Source organism: Salmo salar, chromosome 26 (assembly GCF_965601325.2).
Source record: "Salmo salar chromosome 26, fSalSal1, whole genome shotgun sequence".
Classification (NCBI taxonomy): Eukaryota; Metazoa; Chordata; class Actinopteri; order Salmoniformes; family Salmonidae; genus Salmo; species Salmo salar.
Window position 1 is genome coordinate 32,968,787 of NC_138316.1, and position 19,597 is coordinate 32,988,383.

Here is a 19,597-nt window from a genome sequence, read left to right on the forward strand (position 1 = left end):
TTCCTAGTTCCGACTTTTCGTATGAACGCGGCAATAAACCTGCGATACCGAAACTTCGTTCCGTGCGCCCGACAAATGAAAAAGCGAAGGTCGTTCCGACCAACCAAATTGCCCTACTGTATTTTATAACTGATCAAACAGGAACTGTTTTCCGGCTGAGACGAAAACTACCAGAAGGTTAGTGAGAAATCTTTTTGTAGCTACCCTAGTAATAAACACTTTTCTCTTACTTTTCTGTTTAATCATGCAGGAATGAATGGAAGCAACAGTCATGCACGGACAAAATGTAGAGCTACGGGTTGTTGTAAGAGACTTGTGTCCCAGTTTTCCACCCTGTCTGAGTTGTACTCAACTGGTGCAACAACAGCAGAGAGCGACGAGCGGAGGGAGGGAGTGTATGAATGAATTAGAGAGAGGCTGTGTGTATCGTTTGAGCTGCTGCTGCCTTGTGCTCTGCTAACCCACAACACGGCATGTGGATATAATCCCTCTTTCTCTCTGCCCCAGTTTCTGCATGTAGATCTACTGCCTGTCTCCAGCCTCTACCCCAGCCCTACCCTTTCTGTTCCTGTCCCTACTCCTACCCAACCCCCTCCCCTGTCCTATGCTCTCACCCAGCAGTCAGGAGTGTTCTTGTCACAACCACACTGTCATATTTCCAGATCTCGCGTAGCTTTGTGTAGTGTGTATACAGCCCTGCGTCCTGTCCTGCACAGCTGAAATGTCACACTGCCGTCGCTAGGCCCAGCAGCTGAAGAGAAAGTGTGTGTGTGTTCAGGACTTTCCGGGGGCAGTTAAGATAAGCAAGGCTGGCTGAGGAAGCAGCAAGAAGACGTAGTGTTAGAAGACGTTCCCACCTGTAACACACACACACACACACCTGTTTGTGTCTCTAGGTGTTGTTGACCAGAGGTACAGCTACAGGCCTGTCCCTCAGCAGCACTAGCCATGTCCTCTCTGCTGCGCTGTGTCTCCTGCTGCGGCTCCACTGTCACCTTGCTCCAGCAAGGTGTTCGCCACCACACACCTGGCCAACGGGCCTTCAGGACCTTCCCACAGCTCTGGAACTGTGAGCCTGCTAAAGGTAGTACACACACAACTAGAACTCCTTAACAAACACACAAACTCCTTAACACTATCTTCTGGTAATTGTCTTATCTGTATTTTTGCCACAATAGGCAGTCTAGGCCTGGCTGCTTGTTGTTTTATAGCTTCTCCTCTCTGTCTTACTAAAGGCATTGGGAAACTAAACAGCAGTTCAGTTAAGGACATTTTCTCCCCTGGCTGGAGGAGTGGAAAAACTCCCACAGAGCAGTGGCGGTTGTGTTTGGAATAGGGGTTGTTAGAGAATTTGTTGAAATGGGAAACAATAGGACCGTGAATCAATTTAGCTAATGTTTCTATGGGGTGCTAACCTGACCGTGGCTAACTCCACACTCTGTTGCTAACCTGCAAAGAGAACATGTAAGAGAGGTCAGTTAAAGGTGAAATGTGTATTCTGCTGTTCCATGGCAGATCTACTTTTTATAAACACTACCCTGTGTTGTCACTGACTGAGGTAGCTGTGCTGGAGTGTATGTTGTGTGTTTGTGGAAGTTTTGTGTGTTACTGGGGCGTTTAGCAGAGCAGGGTTTGGGTCTGTGTGGGAGAGACAGAGCAGGCCTCGTCGTGGTGTGGGTACTGGCTCGCAGCCAACCAGCTGCTAATAATGTTTCTGTGCTGGGGAGGTCACCACACCGTGTAAGGACTGATATGTGAAACCCGACTCTCCACCGGCCTCTCCGGCCCAACTCACTTTCCGCTGCAGAACTACACTGTCTTTTAGTCTAACTTACACACACTACAGTAGTAGTCACTACGGCCTAGTACACTACAGCCTGCCTTAGTATGATTTACACACTACAGTAGTAGTCACTACGGCCTAGTACACTACAACCTGCCTCACTCCCTGCCTCACTTCCTTACTCCCTTCCCTGCCTCTTCCACAGTCTCATCTGCAGCCTCTTTTACCCTGAACCTGTCAGTCTCTCCCAGATTCTCACCTAGTCTTGATAACGGCAAACAGCACTGTTTTCTGAACTCAGACTTGGTTTACTCTTCATGCTGTTAATTGTAAGGCTATACTCATGTCTCCCACTCATGTATCTGTATAGATGTGTTTGTGTGCGCGCACTGATTCAGTGTGTGTAAATCACACCCATTGTTTTTCCCCGAGGTGTGGTGTATCTTATGTGGTTGTCCTCAAGTGTTTGTTAAAATGAGCTTGTGTGTGTTCATACAGGACGGCTGTATAAGGACCTGGTGGTAGGAGTTCCTAAGGAGATCTTTAAGAATGAGCGTCGTGTGGCTGTGTCCCCTGCGGGGGTGGAGCTGCTCGTCAAACAGGGTTTCAACGTCCAGGTGGAGTCTGGAGCAGGAGACCACGCTAAGTTCTCTGACCAAATGTACATAAACGCTGGAGCCTCCATCACAGACACTAACGGGGCCTTCGGATCTGACCTGGTCCTCAAGGTCAGTACTGGGCTATGGAACTCAAACTAAACTCAAACTCAGTGTGGTCAGTACTGGGCCGGGAGTTAACTTGAACCTAGGGCTGCAGGGTTACATCTGAGAGGATCGGCCTGATGAAGGCTCTGTGCAGAATCATGGATCTACAGATCATCTTGCATTCCATGAACTACTCATCATGAGATCAAGATTAGTTATCCCACACAGTTCCTCGCTCAGCCAGATCCCCTCGAACGTGCTGTTAGGCAACAAAATGTGTTATGAACTATTGAGGGCCAGAACATAACTTCAGATAGATACATGTTGAAATGGAACTTTATTGTAAACCATACTTCACACTTATAGTATGTCAATGGGAGTTTTGCACAACAAATTGAGTGAGGAATGAGTTTTGCCCTTCCAATGTATTAGGTATGGGATAACACTGGTGAAACCAGGTAAAGTCTGAGTAAATCATTGTTGCTGGTTGTTTAAGCTAGTAGAGGAAACAAAATAAACATTTCAATCTCTTAGACATTGTTGGCCCCTGGTAACCTCTGACCCATCTTCTCTCTTGAACTTTCTCTCCAGGTGAGAGCTCCAGTGTTGAACGAGGCTACTGGCAAACATGAGTCAGAGCTGCTGAAGCCTAAATCCACCCTGGTGAGCTTCATCTACCCAGCCCAGAATCCTGATCTCATGGAGAAGCTGGTCCAGAGTCAGACCACCGTGCTGGCCATGGATCAGGTCCCGCGAGTCACCATCGCACAGGGCTACGACGCACTCAGCTCCATGGCTAACATTGCAGGGTAAGGGGAGACATGCACAGAGACCCAGACATGCAGACATCCACGCATGCACACACTCATACGTACACACACAGTAACGCATATGTCTTAGCCTCCAGCTCTGAAACTTGTTCAATGTGTTCATAGAACTGTGTGTGTCCTGCAGGTACAAGGCTGTTGTTCTGGCTGCTAACCACTTTGGCAGATTCTTCACTGGTCAGATCACAGCAGCAGGGAAAGTCCCCCCAGCCAAGGTAAGTCCTTCTATGGCAGTTATATCACTGTACCTGTCAAAGCTGAACAACTGTAACATCTCAGAGCATTAACTATATTATAGTGTTTTGACTAACCTGTCATCTGGACTGTACTGCAGAGTCCGTGGGATCAATATAACGTTGCTGTATCTTTGACTGCCATCATGTTAACCCTTCCAGGTCCTGGTCATCGGAGGTGGAGTGGCTGGTTTGGCTGCAGCTGGAGCCGCCAAGTCTATGGGCGCTATCGTCAGAGGCTTCGATACCAGGTGAGCTGCAGTCAGAAGCTTTAATACCAGGTGAGCTGCAGTCAGAAGCTTTAATACCAGGTGAGCTGCAGTCAGAAGCTTTAATACCAGGTGAGCTGCAGTCAGAAGCTTTAATACCAGGTGAGCTGCAGTCAGAAGCTTTAATACCAGGTGAGCTGCAGTCAGAAGCTTTAATACCAGGTGAGCTGCAGTCAGAAGCTTTAATACCAGGTGAGCTGCAGTCAGAAGCTTTAATACCGGGTGAGCTGCAGTCAGAAGCTTTAATACCGGGTGAGCTGCAGTCAGAAGCTTTAATACCGGGTGAGTTACAGTCAGAAGCTTTAATACCGGGTGAGCTGCAGTCAGAAGCTTTAATACCGGGTGAGCTGCAGTCAGAAGCTTTAATACCAGGTGAGCTGCAGTCAGAAGCTTTAATACCAGGTGAGCTGCAGTCAGAAGCTTTAATACCAGGTGAGCTGCAGTCAGAAGCTTTAATACCGGGTGAGCTGCAGTCAGAAGCTTTAATACCGGGTGAGCTGCAGTCAGAAGCTTTAATACCGGGTGAGCTGCAGTCAGAAGCTTTAATACCGGGTGAGCTGCAGTCAGAAGCTTTAATACCGGGTGAGCTGCAGTCAGAAGCTTTAATACCGGGTGAGCTGCAGTCAGAAGCTTTAATACCGGGTGAGCTGCAGTCAGAAGCTTTAATACCGGGTGAGCTGCAGTCAGAAGCTTTAATACCAGGTGAGTTGCAGTCAGAAGCTTTAATACCAGGTGAGTTGCAGTACCAGATGAGTTGTAGTTAGTCTTCGATACCAGGTACAGTATTGATGATGGTGATGTTCTGTGTCCACCCTCAGACCAGCAGCTCTGGAACAGTTTAAGTCGTTCGGGGCGGAGCCTTTGGAGGTGCACATTAAGGAGTCCGGGGACGGTGTTGGAGGTTACGCCAAGGAGATGTCCCCAGAGTTCATTGCAGCTGAGATGGAGTTGTTTGCCAAGCAGTGTAAAGATGTGGACATCCTCATCAGTACTGCTCTCATCCCAGGTGAACATTCATTCATTCAGTATCTCATTCATTCATGCTCTCATTCATTCATTTCATTCATTCATTCATTTATTCAGTATCTCATTCATTCATTCATTCATTCATTCATTCATTCATTCATTCATAGTCTGTCTGCTTGTTCTCCTTTCTTTGTTTCTCTCTGACGTCTCTCCCTCCTTTCTCTATCATCATCAATTTCATTCCATTCTTTCTATCTTAATAATTTCCCTTTCTATAATGATCCGTGACCATGCCCTCTGTAGGTAAGCGAGCTCCCATCCTGATCAAGACAGAGATGGTGGAGTCTATGAAGGATGGCTCTGTGGTGGTAGATCTGGCTGCTGAGGCTGGAGGAAACATTGAGACCACCAAGCCTGGAGAGCTGCATGTACACAAGGTGAGGAGACCAGCTCAGTTCTGGAAGAATAATACTGTCCCTAGAGTGTGTATAGTTGGAGTTTGTGTGTGTGTGTGTGTGTGTGTGTGTGTGTGTGTGTGTGTGTGTGTGTGTGTGTGTGTGTGTGTGTGTGTGTGTGTGTGTGTGTAACAGAGCTGTGTAACAGAGCTGTGTGTGTTTCTCCTCAGGGTGTGACACACATCGGCTTCACGGACCTGCCCAGCCGTATGCCCACCCAAGCCAGCACCCTGTACTCCAACAACGTGCTCAAACTGCTCAAGGCCATCAGGTAAAGAGACGGGTGGGTGGGTGGGTGGGTGGACAGGGTTTTGGATGGATAGACACTTTATTATACTACTAGACAGGGACAGTAGTTTTCCCTAGAACCGATCACGTTACCTGACCAGGAAAAACACCAGGCCCTGAGTTGTTCCTGGTCAAGTGTAAAAGGATTGGAGTTTGATGAAGGTGGTACAGTATATAAATGTGATGTATTAATGTATGATTTTAATTGGGATTATTCCCATCAGCCCAGACAAGGACTACTTCCACTTTGAGCCCAAAGAAGAGTTTGATCATGGGACACTGGACCATGTCATCAGAGGAACCATGGTCATGCAGGTGTGTAGTATATGTGTCTATTGATACTGTATGTAGAATATGTCCATTTTGGTACTCTTTTATTTATTGTTTTGTCTAGTCTTGGTCATTTTGACTAAAATATCATTAAGTCACATTTTTGTCATTTGAATAATGATTTAGTCTAGTTGTTGTCAAAATGAATAAAACAATGGGCCATTTTAGTCAACTAAATGCCCTTTTGATTTAGTCTCATTTTAGTCGTTCCATTTCCATTGTCTCATTAACATATAGTAAACATAAATCACTGACTTCCATGTGCACAAACATACACAGCCTTGTCCTACCAACATATTTTTCTGCAAAAAATCCTATTGTAGATTCTTTTCCCAACAGCCAGATTGGCAGAAGAACACATTACTCTGCAGCAGATGATAAATCACAACCTTTAACATACTGTAGCGTATTGGAATCAAAGTTCTGTCATAGTTAGTTAGTTACTACTTAACTAGCATTAATAATCTGTTATTACCTGAGCGTATATATTGTGAGGACTCTCTTTCAGATGTCTCTTGAGGTTGGTTGTATTTTTTCCCCCGTCAAATTCTGGGTGCAAATGCTGTCTTCACCCGTGAAAAAAGGTTGGATTCGGTTTTGTTTCAATTGACACGATAAGTAAAGTGGCTCCAAAGTAGGCGAATCAGTCACACTGAGACTGAAGAAAGCAGGGAGTTTTAAACGTGATATTTCCCTCCAAAATCAAAGTTTGGCAGATCTTCTCTGTTGAATGAGTTGAAGAGTCCACGTCAGACTTTCTCTGCCTCCCAAATGGCATCCTATGGGCCCTGGTCAAAAGTAGCTCCCTATATAGGAAATAGGGTGCCATTTGGGATGCAGGCTGTGATTTGTGAGTGAAGCGTCACCATGACCCATAAGCCACCCTGCTATAGTCTCTCAGAGCTGGAATCCAGCTGGCTGCACATAGCACAGTTTACGTGAGAAACAGGAATGCTAGTTATGAAATATCTTTTTTAAATGCACTTTTCCAGGAATGTCTTGATTTGACAGTTTTGACACTTTGACAGTGTTTATGGCAGACTAGAGAGGCAGAGAAGGCACGAGGCGTGTCACCTTACCACGTATTAAACAAAGAATTATTCATGCTATTTCAATGTGATTTTTCTCGCTAGCTATGTTCCATCGTTATATCCCCGTGGTTGCTACTCAGGTCCCTTAGGTAGACAGATGAAGAATCCTGTCTTCTAGTTAAGAACCTCAACTTGCACGTGATTGGTCAGTCACTTATTTTCAACCTTACATGCCGTAGAAACTCACTTTTTAAAAAGCAAGGATTCCAATTAAATCCATGACAGGATCCCTCCATTTCTAACAATAACCTCCATTTAGAATATTTATCAATTGCTCACGTGTTTCTCAATGTGTGTATTCCTCTAACGATATGTATTTGTCACGTTGTGTATTTTTCATCTTGTGTATTTTTTACATTGTGTGTTTGTCATATTGTGCATCTCTCACGTTGTGTTTGTTACATCTCCAGGAAGGCAGAAGCCTGTTCCCATCCCCCCAACCTAAGACACAACCCCCTGCCGCTCCAGTCAAACAGAAAAGTGTAGCAGAGCTAGCGGCAGAGAAGGCAGCTGTGGTCTCACCCTTCCAGAAGACCTTGACCAACGCTGGTGTCTACACCGCAGGTCAGACACTCACACCGCACACACTTACACACGCACACACATACACACACACACACACACACACACACACCCTAACTCCCTCCCTCTCTGCTGTCCTCTCCTGTCCCCAGGTCTCTCTACATGTCTGGCTCTGGGCCTGGCGGCGCCCAACGCAGCCTTCACCCAGATGGTCACCACTTTCGGCCTGGCCGGCATTGTGGGATACCACACGGTGTGGGGCGTCACCCCCGCCCTCCACTCACCCCTCATGTCCGTCACCAACGCCATCTCAGGTAAGAGGTCAGGGCTCAAACAGTGTCACTGCTGGGCCATATTTATTTGTGCACACCTTAGTAAAATGTATTAAAATGCTTTGCAATGAAAAACAAGCATTTATTGGGCAGGTTTTGTCAGTCCCTCCTTGTGTGGGTCAGTTTTCAGCTGTTTGGTGTCTAGTGAATACGACCCTGGTAGGTCAGTAAGTAATGGTCACCCTATTCTCCATACTGGGTGTGTCAGTAAGTAATGGTCACCCTATTCTCCATACTGGGTGTGTCAGTAAGTAATGGTCACCCTATTCTCCATACTGGGTGTGTCAGTAAGTAATGGTCACCCTATTCTCCATACTGGGTGTGTCAGTAAGTAATGGTCACCCTATTCTCCATACTGGGTGTGTCAGTAAGTAATGGTCACCCTATTCTCCATACTGGGTGTGTCAGTAAGTAATGGTCACCCTATTCTCCATACTGGGTGTGTCTGTAAGTAATGGTCACCCTATTCTCCATACTGGGTGTGTCAGTAAGTAATGGTCACCCTATTCTCCATACTGGGTGTGTCAGTAAGTAATGGTCACCCTATTCTCCATACTGGGTGTGTCTGTAAGTAATGGTCACCCTATTCTCCATACTGGGTGTGTCAGTAAGTAATGGTCACCCTATTCTCCATACTGGGTGTGTCTGTAAGTAATGGTCACCCTATTCTCCATACTGGGTGTGTCAGTAAGTAATGGTCACCCTATTCTCCATACTGGGTGTGTCAGTAAGTAATGGTCACCCTATTCTCCATACTGGGTGTGTCAGTAAGTAATGGTCACCCTATTCTCCATACTGGGTGTGTCAGTAAGTAATGGTCACCCTATTCTCCATACTGGGTGTGTCAGTAAGTAATGGTCACCCTATTCTCCATACTGGGTGTGTCAGTAAGTAATGGTCACCCTATTCTCCATACTGGGTGTGTCAGTAAGTAATGGTCACCCTATTCTCCATACTGGGTGTGTCTGTAAGTAATGGTCACCCTATTCTCCATACTGGGTGTGTCTAAGTAATGGTCACCCTATTCTCCATACTGGGTGTGTCAGTAAGTAATGGTCACCCTATTCTCCATACTGGGTGTGTCAGTAAGTAATGGTCACCCTATTCTCCATACTGGGTGTGTCAGTAAGTAATGGTCACCCTATTCTCCATACTGGGTGTGTCAGTAAGTAATGGTCACCCTATTCTCCATACTGGGTGTGTCAGTAAGTAATGGTCACCCTATTCTCCATACTGGGTGTGTCAGTAAGTAATGGTCACCCTATTCTCCATACTGGGTGTGTCAGTAAGTAATGGTCACCCTATTCTCCATACTGGGTGTGTCAGTAAGTAATGGTCACCCTATTCTCCATACTGGGTGTGTCAGTAAGTAATGGTCACCCTATTCTCCATACTGGGTGTGTCAGTAAGTAATGGTCACCCTATTCTCCATACTGGGTGTGTCAGTAAGTAATGGTCACCCTATTCTCCATACTGGGTGTGTCAGTAAGTAATGGTCACCCTATTCTCCATACTGAGTGTGTCTGTAGTATTGAGCTGTGTAGTGTAACAAAGCCCTCTGCTTATTTTCTCCCTCTAAGAAACCCCTGCAGAAACTGTTACATTATTACATTTCTTTACTCCTTCAAGCACCTGGACTTTGAACAAGGTGTGTGTGAACATGTCTTCTCTCCACATGTCAGGTCTGACTGCTGTGGGTGGTCTGGTCCTGATGGGGGGAGGTCTTCACCCCTCCTCCTTCCCCGAGGGCCTGGCTCTGGCTGCAGCCTTCGTCTCCTCCATCAACATCGCAGGTCCGGCACACACACGACACACACATGCGCACTCGCACGCACACAAGCGCGCACTCACTCACTGTCACTACCTGTCTCTGTCCTCCCAGGTGGGTTCATGATCACCCAGAGGATGCTGGACATGTTTAAGCGTCCTACAGACCCTCCAGAGTACAACTACCTGTACGGTCTGCCAATAGGAGTCTTCATAGGAGGTTACGGGGCCTCTGTGGCTGCTGGCTTCCACATCGAGCAGGTGACACTGATGTGCCGTTGTGATTGTTGAAGTGCTGTTCTACAAATGATGTAACTACCTGGGGTTAGGAAGCCAACTGTGTTGTGTGTTATGTTGTGTAACACTGTGTATTCCAGATGATGTACCTGGGGTCTGGTATGTGCTGTGTGGGAGCATTGGCAGGGCTGTCTTCACAGGGCACCAGTCGTCTGGGTAATGCCCTGGGCATGATGGGGGTAGCAGGGGGCATCGCTGCCACCCTTGGCTCCCTGAAGCCCTCTCCCGAGCTGCTGGCACAGATGAGTGCCGCCATGGCCACCGGAGGAACCCTGGGTACGTAGACCTGCCACACCACACAGCCATATACACATACATACCATCTCAAATCTAATCAAAATGTATTGAAAGTGTGTTTAAACATCTAAAAATACTTTATGATTCAAATGGAAACTAAAAAGCCCATGGCCACCAGAAGACACTGGGCCCTTCCTCCAAGACCAGGCTTAATCTGTGTCCGGGAAACGGGCCCAAGTCAACTTTTCCAGCTAGATGCCATGTTTCTACCTCTGAACTTTTCCTTCTGCCATTGGTGATGAGGATTTTGGTCTGGACAACACAGGCAGAAAAGTCTAGAAATATCTGATCTCATACACCATTCTACATTTGTTTAAAAGTGTATAAAACCATGATTAAGGTTTTTACATGTTATCGACTTTGCATATTATTTCTGTAGTCTTTGAAAAATGAGTGTGAATTATTGAAACTATGATGGACCATCCATCATGCTGTCTAGATTTACAGATATACCTGTTCTGATATCTTCATGGTGTCAGAGTACTTTAGGTGTGTGTGTGTACTTTAGTAGTGGTGTGTTATACTGATATGATGTTATTATTCTCTTAGGCCCTGGCAGCTGTCAGACACACACACAGGGCATGTGTGTTTACGCAGTCTGATATTAGTAATATTATCCTTTAGAGAACTAGTTGTTATTTTATTAGGGTTTTTGACAACACTGTTTAGAGCGTGCGTCCAGACTATTCTGTTACTTCTGATGTTAATGCCCAATATGAATACAAAAGTAATTCAGTCCAGATGGTTGCCTTCCCAGCAAATACAGTATGTTGTAGCACTGGGAGTTAGTCCAACTCCATGTGAAGCACTGTGAGACCAGGAGAAAATTCTTCCATAGAAAATGTCTTATACATTTGGCCACCTTCAGAGATTCAGGGCTGTTCTTTGTTGTTGCTGAATTCCAAATCAACTGCTAGGACCTACAGCCATCGGTACTTATATAGAACTGAAGGTCTCTAATGTGACGGCGTGTCTGTTTTCCCCCGTGCCCTACTGCGTGTTTCTGACCCTCTGCTACTCTGCTTCCCCAGGTCTGACCATTGCTAAGCGTATTGAGATCACCGACCTCCCCCAGCTGGTAGCTGCCTTCCACAGCCTGGTGGGTCTGGCCGCAGTGCTGACCTGTGTGGCAGAGTACATGATCGAGTACCCCCACCTGGACGTGCACCCTGCAGCCAACATGGTGAAGACTGTGGCCTACCTCGGCACATACATCGGAGGGGTCACCTTCAGCGGGTCACTGGTGGCCTATGGCAAGCTGCAAGGTACCGTAGACTGCCATTAACACACGTGGATGCAGGAACACAGACAGACACACACACACACACTCGCTCTCTCGCTCTCTCTCTCTGAGCTCTCTGTCCTGTGGTACTGATTGCCTCCTTTGATCTAGCCAAAGCTCAAGATCCCATGGGAAATCCAGGCCAGGATGGTGTGTGTGTGTGTGTGTGTGTGTGTGTGTGTGTGTGTGTGTGTGTGTGTGTGTGTGTGTGTGTGTGTGTGTGTGTGTGTGTGTCTGATTATTGCGTGCCTGACAGAGTGGAAGGGCCGGGAGGCTTGTAGGAGTTCTATGTTGGTAAGGTAACAGTTGTTAAAGGAAAAATCCACCCAAATCCACTCCTTCCTATAATGTACAGTGTTAAATAACACATATGTGAGAGCAATATCTTTTGTGATTAAATGTTTCATTTTGGCGTTTATAATAAGTTTGGTAGAAATGTAAAAATTGGTGTGGAAATATGTTGCAGCTCAAGTCGACTACCAAATCCGCAATGCTCTCTCTATGGACGGGCTGGCTAGCTAGCTAGCAAACTTAGCTACACACAATAATACCAAAGACAATATCAGTATATGAAGTAGCTAGTTAGCTGTAAAATTGCCTAAACAAACTGCACTATCAATTTTAGGAGTCTACAATCTCACCTGTTCAACCTGCAGATCGATGTGCCTCGGAGTGGAGTCTGACATTCACAACTGCACCATGCGATGCACCCAGGACTGAAGAGGCAGACAAATAGGAGAAATGTGCTAGACCCTCTGTTAAATTTAAAATTTCTCGAAGGTAGGAATATCTCAAAAAATATGATCGTTGAGTCATTTGAGAGAAGACAACCTCCCGTGTTATGACATCAGCCAGTATTGAAATCTGACATGTATGAGAGACGTTTTCACCATCTAAAAGTCCTATTCCTGTTAACTTCCAGGGTAGTGAGAGAGACTTTATCACAGTGCTACGTCAAACCGGATGGATTTCTGCCTGCTTGAACACCAGTAACTCAGATACACATGAAAACATTAAATGACCCAGGAAATCGATAGAACATCACTCAGAGATGCACAAAAACAATATAACATTCAAAATGGGTGAATCTTCTCTTTAAGTGTGTGGGGGGGCTGCTTCTCTATGGAGGGGAGTTATTTTTTTGGCCCATGTGAGAAACGGTTGTCTATCTATAGTTCTCTGTTCCCTCTGTGATCACTGGTAATGAGAGGCAGACCGAAGGCGGGAGTCCCTGCCAGATCTGTGGTCTGTTATCAATATAATAGAAGGCTCCACCTGACCTCCACCCCTCGCTCTAATCAATGTGATATATCAATACAACCCTACACCATCTCTCCTTCCAGGATTCCCTGCCCCGTTCCACTCCTCTCTGTTCCCAATTTCCAGTTCAGAATGATCAATTCTGAGTTTTGAGTTCCGGGTGCAGTTTAGTGAATATTGTTCTGTATTCCCTCCTGTCAGGCGTTCTGAACTCCGCCCCGCTGATGTTGCCGGGGCGTCACATGATGAACGCCGGTCTCATGACGGCGTCTGTTGGTGGTATGATTCCCTTCATGCTCAGTGCTGACTACGCTACTGGCATGGGCTGTCTGGTTGGAGTGTCTGGACTCTCCACCATCATGGTGAGAACATGGCTAAAGCTGCAATGTTTTATACAGACATGGTGAAGAAAGACTGCCAATGACCAATAGTGTTATTCAGCTCTAATCAGAATAAGAATAACTTTGACACTCAACAATGTTGGTGGGACTGACCTTGATAAAGGCTACAACAACAACCAAAATCTACAGCAGGGTTAGGCAACAGGCGGCCCGCTGGCCAAAACTGGCCCGAGTGTTTAACATTTTTTTTGTATAGTTTGTTTCTGCTCCAACAAAAATCATTCCATGGCTTAATCTAGTTGCCTACCCCTGATCTAGAGGAAATAACACAGTATCATAAAGTTACATAAAGTTAATGTGAGGGGTTTATCTATTGACTACCCAGCAAACCAAAATTGGCTCTGTAAAAGTTCCCAGAACATTCGTTAGGTTTCGGCAATTGTCATAACACAAAACCTGGCCAGTTGGCTCATGATTACACAATGTTTGTATAAAAAAATTGCCTGATGTTGCCAGAACATTCCCAGAACATTGCTCCTATATTTTGTTGCAGCAGTATGTTCTAAAAACATTACTGGTGCATTTCTACCTTACCTGGAAACCTCATGAGAACGTTTGGGGAATGTTCTGGAGTGGTTGTTACCAGTGTTGTGCACAACCTTTCAGTGAATGTTAGGAATACATTCCAAGGATATTACATTTAAAAAAAATTCTGAAAAGAAAAAAAACAAATATTATTTGAATGTTTTTGGGATGTTATCATCCTAATGTTAGATAAAACACTACCTAGAACTTAATGGGAATCTTAGCTAATGTTCTGGGAATGTTCCCGGTTTGCTGGGTAGAGTTCCAAGATTCTAGTAACTTTCCAAAGAATCACATCTTTTCGAAAAATCGAGGTTGGAAGATTACTGGAATCAGTGGGGAATTAACAGGAAATCCAGGAATCCTCCAACTGGTATTTCTGGAAAACCTGGGAATTTTGCAACCCAACTAGTGACTGAAGCGTGTCCTGACTGTGATTGTGTTCCTGTAGGGTGTAACCCTGACGATGGCCATCGGGGGCGCTGACATGCCCGTGGTCATCACTGTGCTCAATTCCTACTCTGGTTGGGCGCTGTGTGCCGAGGGATTCCTATTGGACAACAACCTCATGACCATTGTAGGAGCTCTGATTGGCTCGTCTGGTGCTATCCTCTCCTACATCATGTGTGTGGTGAGTACTGCTAAACACTCAGTCGCATTCACTCACACACACACACTTTCTCAGCCACTCACACTCACCTGCCAGTCAGGTAACCTTGTCATCTTAGTTTTGCTCTTGCACTTTGAGATTTTTTTGGTTTTGGAATTCATCAAAAGATTTGGCGCGCTCCCCATAGAGATATAATATAAATGTTGTTTTTAATCCTGGTTACACCCCTCTTTCCAGGCAATGAACCGTTCCCTGCCCAACGTGATCCTGGGAGGGTTCGGTACTAGCTCCACGGCGGGGGGGAAACCCATGGAGATCACAGGCACCCACACAGAGGTCAATGTGGACCAGTCCATCGAACTCATTAAAGAGGCCAACAGCATCATCATCACCCCAGGTACACACACACACACACACACACACACAAAAGCACAAATGCAATCATGCGTACGCACAACACGCAAGTTCTGGGTAGGGTTCAGAGGTAGACTTATGTAACACACCTGTGTACCAGTGTTCATCACTGTAGGAGGGATGTGTGCAGAGTCATGTATCTATATGTCTCTGTCTGTGTGTTCTGCTCTCCTCCCAGACTGAACTCTGCTACCAGATCATTTAGTAATGAACCCTGGCATAACATCTGGATTGGAGCCTGACAGACAGAGACAGGGAATGTCCAGTAGAGGGTGCGGTTTGTCTATGTCCCTGTGAAGCGGAGCGAGCTTGTTCGCCAGGCAGATAGGCAGGCAGGCAGGAGGCAGTCAGACCTCAGAGGTAACTGGTAATATAGAAGACTACAGTGGCCCAGGGGTTAGAGGTCAGGGGGATTTGTTCCAAACAAAGTTGATTAGTTGTAATCAACATACAGCACTGACCTCTCACCTCTATCCAGTACGCTGATAGCCCAGGACAGTTACACAGGCAGGCGTTAGACAGACACATGGGAGCGGGGGTTCCTCTCGCACGCATGCCCTCTTCTTCACCCCCGCCCTATACACACACACACACACACACACACACACACACACACACACACACACACACACACACACACACACACACACACACACACACACACACAACCCCATAACACTTACAGGCAGGGGAAAGGGGTTTCCTCGCACGCACCACCCCCAGACAGTAGAAATTCTATGATTTAAGACAGAAGGGAGAGCGGAGGGGAGAGATGGAAGAGAAAGGGTGAAGGGGTGGAGAGGAGGGGAAAGCGAGAATAGAGTGCGAAATGGGGCAAGAGGAGGTGAAAAGGGGGAGAGGTAAGAGAGAGATAAAGGAAGGGTATTGGGAGAGAGGAGGGGAAAGAGGTCAGGAGAGGAGAACAGAAGAGAACAAAATGTTTCAAACAGACTTTATTCACTTCTGTTTTTATTCTTCCAAGAATAACCTCTGCATTAAGTTACCTCTATCGTTTATCTGGTCATTAAGTTACCTCTATCGTTTATCTGGTCATTAAGTTACCTCTATCGTTTATCTGGTCATTAAGTTACCTCTATCGTTTATCTGGTCATTAAGTTACCTCTATCGTTTATCTGGTCATTAAGTTACCTCTATCGTTTATCTGGTCATTAAGTTACCTCTATCGTTTATCTGGTCATTAAGTTACCTCTATCGTTTATCTGGTCATTAAGTTACCTCTATCGTTTATCTGGTCATTAAGTTACCTCTATCGTTTATCTGGTCGACATGATATTTCTCTGCCATGTCTTGGAGAAGGTCACATCAACCTGAACCATCAAACACATTCAATGTAGAGTTATGACGTGGCCACGAGAAGCACCTCAGATATTAATATGAGCGTGATGCAAGACCTTGCTCTCAGTCGTACAGGGTATATGTGTGCGGGTGCGCTCCTCGCTGCTACATGGTAGCTTCGGGACCAAACAGCAGAGGTTCAACCTCGCGCTTCAACACTCTTAGTTGTTGTGGAAATCGGCCCAATATTCTGTTAACCAGAGGTGGGAAAAGTACTCAATTGTCATACTTGAGTAAAAGTAAAGATACCTTAATAGAAAATAACTCAAGTAAAAGTGAGTCACCCAGTAAAATACTACTTGATTAAAAGTATTTGGTTTTAAATATACTTAAGTGTCAAGTAAAAGTATAAACAATTTCTAATTCCTTATATTAAGCAAAGCAGACGGCACCATTTATTTGTATTGATGGATAGCCAGGGGCACACTCAGACATCATTTACAAACAAAGCATTTGTGTTTAGTGAGTCAGCCAGATCAGAGGCAGTAGAGATGACCAGGGATGTTCTTTTGATCAGTGTGTGAATTGGACCATTTTCCTGTCAAAATGTAACAAGTACTTTTGGGTGTCAGGGAAACTGTATGGAGTAAAAAGTACATATTTGCTTTAGGAATGTAGTGAAGTAAGTTGGCAAAAATCTAAATAGTAAAGTACAGATCCCACAAACTACTTAAGTAGTGCTTTTTTGAGTATTTTTACTTAAGTACTTTACACCACTGCTGTTTACTTCGTGCATCGCTGAGTCATACCTTTTAACAGTAACATTTTAACTTTACCTACAGTGACACTGTGATTGTGTAGGTTGGGGTCTTCTTATAACGTGTGTGTGTGTGTGTAGGTTGGGGTCTGTGTGCGGCTAAGGCCCAGTACCCCATCGCTGACATGGTGAAGATGCTGGTAGAGCAGGGCAAGTCTGTCAGGTAAGTCTTCACAATAATACAATCCTCTCTGTCTCTCTCTCTCCTCAATCATCGATCTCTCTTCACTCTGTTTAAATTTGTTGGGGACCATCAGTCCTCCTGTCAAAGTGAGAACAATATCTTCCTGTATTAGTCTGAGTTCTAAAATAACATTCTTTCCAGTTAGTTTTACAATCCCACTGACCGTCTTGAGTTTCCTGGTCAGGAACACTGGCAGGTCACCTCTTAAGTTCAAGGAAGACAAAACACATCTGGGTCTAAAAGCTTTAGAGTGGAAAACATCTTTATTCTCCAAATTCAGAGCAAAGCTGTGAAGCCCTGACTGACTGAGGAATTGCATAAAAACAATATTATTGTGTGTGCGTGTGTTTTTCTGTGTTTCTAGGTTTGGTATCCACCCTGTGGCAGGTCGTATGCCAGGCCAGCTGAACGTGCTCCTGGCTGAGGCAGGTGTTCCATACGACGTGGTTCTGGAGATGGATGAGATCAATGAGGACTTCAAAGGTCAGAACACACACACTCACACTGATCAATTTACTGAACAAAAATATAACGCAACATATAAATTGTTGGTCCCATTTTTCATGAGCTGAAATAAAAGATTCCCCGAAATGTTCCATACGCACAAAAAGCTTTGCCTCTAAAATGTTGTGCACAAATGTCTTTCCATCCCTGTTAGTGAGCATTTTATCCTTTGCCAAGATAATCCGTCCACCTGACAATTGGCATGCTGACCGCAGGATTGTCCACCAGAGCTGTTGCCAGAGAATTTAATGTTTATATCTTTACCATAAGCCGCCTCCAACGTCGTTTTAGAGAATTTGGCAGTACATCCAACCAGCCTTACAACCGCAGACCACGTGTAACCACGCCAGCCCAGGACCTCCACATCCGGTGTCTTCACCTGCCAGATTGTCTGAGGAGTATTTATGTCTGCAATAAAGCCCTTTTGGGGAAGAACTTATTCTGATTGGCTGGGCTTGGCCCCCAAGTGGGTGGGCCTATGCACTCCCAAGCCCACCCATGGCTGTGCCCCTGCCCATTCATGTGAAGTCCATAGATTAGGGCCTAATTTATTTATTTAAATTGACTGATTTCCTTCTATGAACTGTAACTCAGTAAAATCTTTGATTGTTGCATGTTGTGTTTTATATTTTTGTTCAGTATAGATTGATCATAACGACCAGCAGGCATCCCTCACACTTAGTTGTGTTTGTAACGCTGCCTGGCTGGTCCCATCCATAGTTTGGCCAGGGTCTCTACTGGTTTTACTGAATGTGTGTCCCACAGAGACTGACCTGACGCTGGTGGTGGGTGCTAACGACACAGTGAACTCAGCAGCCCAGGAGGACCCCAACTCCATCATTGCTGGCATGCCAGTCCTGGAGGTCTGGAAGTCCAAACAGGTAGGGAATGAAGAAGGTAGGATAAGAGTATTAGTACAGGGCCCTCTCACTGGTTTACAAAAGGAAGGAAGGATGCAAAATATTGTCTTGTTCTGCTCTCTGGTGTTGAGGGCTGAGTCCTCCTACTCTTTGGGTGACAAGGGCTCTCACAGGTAGAGCATAAAATGAGATTGTGCTGTCTTCTGTTCCTCTGTAGGGGATTGTGATGAGATCACTGACTAGTTATTTTAAACATATTTCTGCCACTATTTATTTAGACCAGTCATACGCGCCGTGGGTCCTGAACTAAAATGATAAATGAGGGTTAGTCATGCCTCGACCCCTGGTATCATATGATCACACATAAGACATGACAAAATGTTCTAGAATTGCAGGAAATTAGCTGCACAGTTCTCTCTCCGCCAACAAGAGGGGTGTGAACAGTTTGAGGTCACATGGGTTGTGAGGTGGGGGTTTGTTACTATGCTGATGAATGATATTATCCATCTGGACCTTTGCCACCTAGGAAATGTGTGTGACTGGACCTTCTCAAATAGTACTTCCGTACCTCTGATTTAGACAGTTGGAAACAGAGGGTGGACTTGGGGATGGAACCCAGTCTCCGGTGGGAACAGGAATATAAAGGTGATGTGAGCCATGTCTCTCCCCTGTTCCCCTCCCTGTACTGTAGGTGATTGTGATGAAGAGGACCATGGGTGTGGGCTATGCTGCAGTAGACAATCCCATCTTCTACAAGCCCAACACATCCATGCTGCTGGGAGATGCCAAGAAGACCTGTGACACACTACAGGCCAAGATCAGAGAGGCCTACTACTAGAACACAGATGGACAGTACACACACACTCCCTATCGGCTTGTCTTTAATCCAGATGCAGGTGTATGGTTCTGTTAAGATTAGTAAACAACGTAGAATATTTTTACACTTAGTGGCTTGATGATGATTGAGGTCCTCAGTACATATGATTGGATGTTGGGCAGTGATGATGTTGAAGCGACTGAGATTACTTCTTTTAAATTGGAGAAATGTAATTATTTAAATTAACCCATGCTGCATGCACTGCCTGCCCTGATTTGTAAATAAAAATCTGTTTTAAATGTGATCTGTCGGCTAGAGTTTCCTATTCAATTGTATCTAAGAGCTTATCAGGTATTTCACACACTGCCATTGAAAAGCACTGAGCAGCACCACATGGAGATGAAGCCACATGCTAACGGTAGACTGGCTCTCAACCAGTAAATACCAGCAGCATGTTGACCTAGCC

At 45.5% G+C, this 19,597-nt stretch overlaps 1 protein-coding gene across 2 annotated transcripts; it reads left to right on the forward strand.

The window, feature by feature from the left end:
* The first annotated feature begins 22 nt into the window (after nucleotides 1-22).
* nnt2 (nicotinamide nucleotide transhydrogenase 2) lies at nucleotides 23-19,435 on the forward strand. Of its 2 annotated transcripts, XM_045708829.2 has the most exons (23): nucleotides 23-177; nucleotides 897-1,084; nucleotides 2,282-2,511; nucleotides 3,079-3,296; nucleotides 3,442-3,529; nucleotides 3,710-3,798; nucleotides 4,635-4,822; nucleotides 5,086-5,219; nucleotides 5,408-5,508; nucleotides 5,750-5,840; nucleotides 7,357-7,510; nucleotides 7,621-7,782; nucleotides 9,483-9,593; nucleotides 9,683-9,828; nucleotides 9,945-10,140; nucleotides 11,193-11,426; nucleotides 12,905-13,065; nucleotides 14,081-14,260; nucleotides 14,477-14,636; nucleotides 16,848-16,929; nucleotides 17,315-17,433; nucleotides 18,220-18,335; nucleotides 19,006-19,435. In XM_045708829.2, the coding sequence occupies exons 2-23, from the start codon at nucleotides 949-951 to the stop codon at nucleotides 19,150-19,152; spliced, it is 3,243 nt and encodes a 1,080-aa protein (XP_045564785.1). In that variant the 5' UTR covers nucleotides 23-177; nucleotides 897-948; the 3' UTR covers nucleotides 19,153-19,435. The 2 variants fall into 2 exon arrangements, with proteins under 2 accessions (XP_045564785.1, XP_045564784.1); XM_045708828.2 differs by lacking the exon at nucleotides 23-177 and having other exon boundaries at nucleotides 672-1,084.
* Nucleotides 19,436-19,597: the final 162 nt, after the last annotated feature.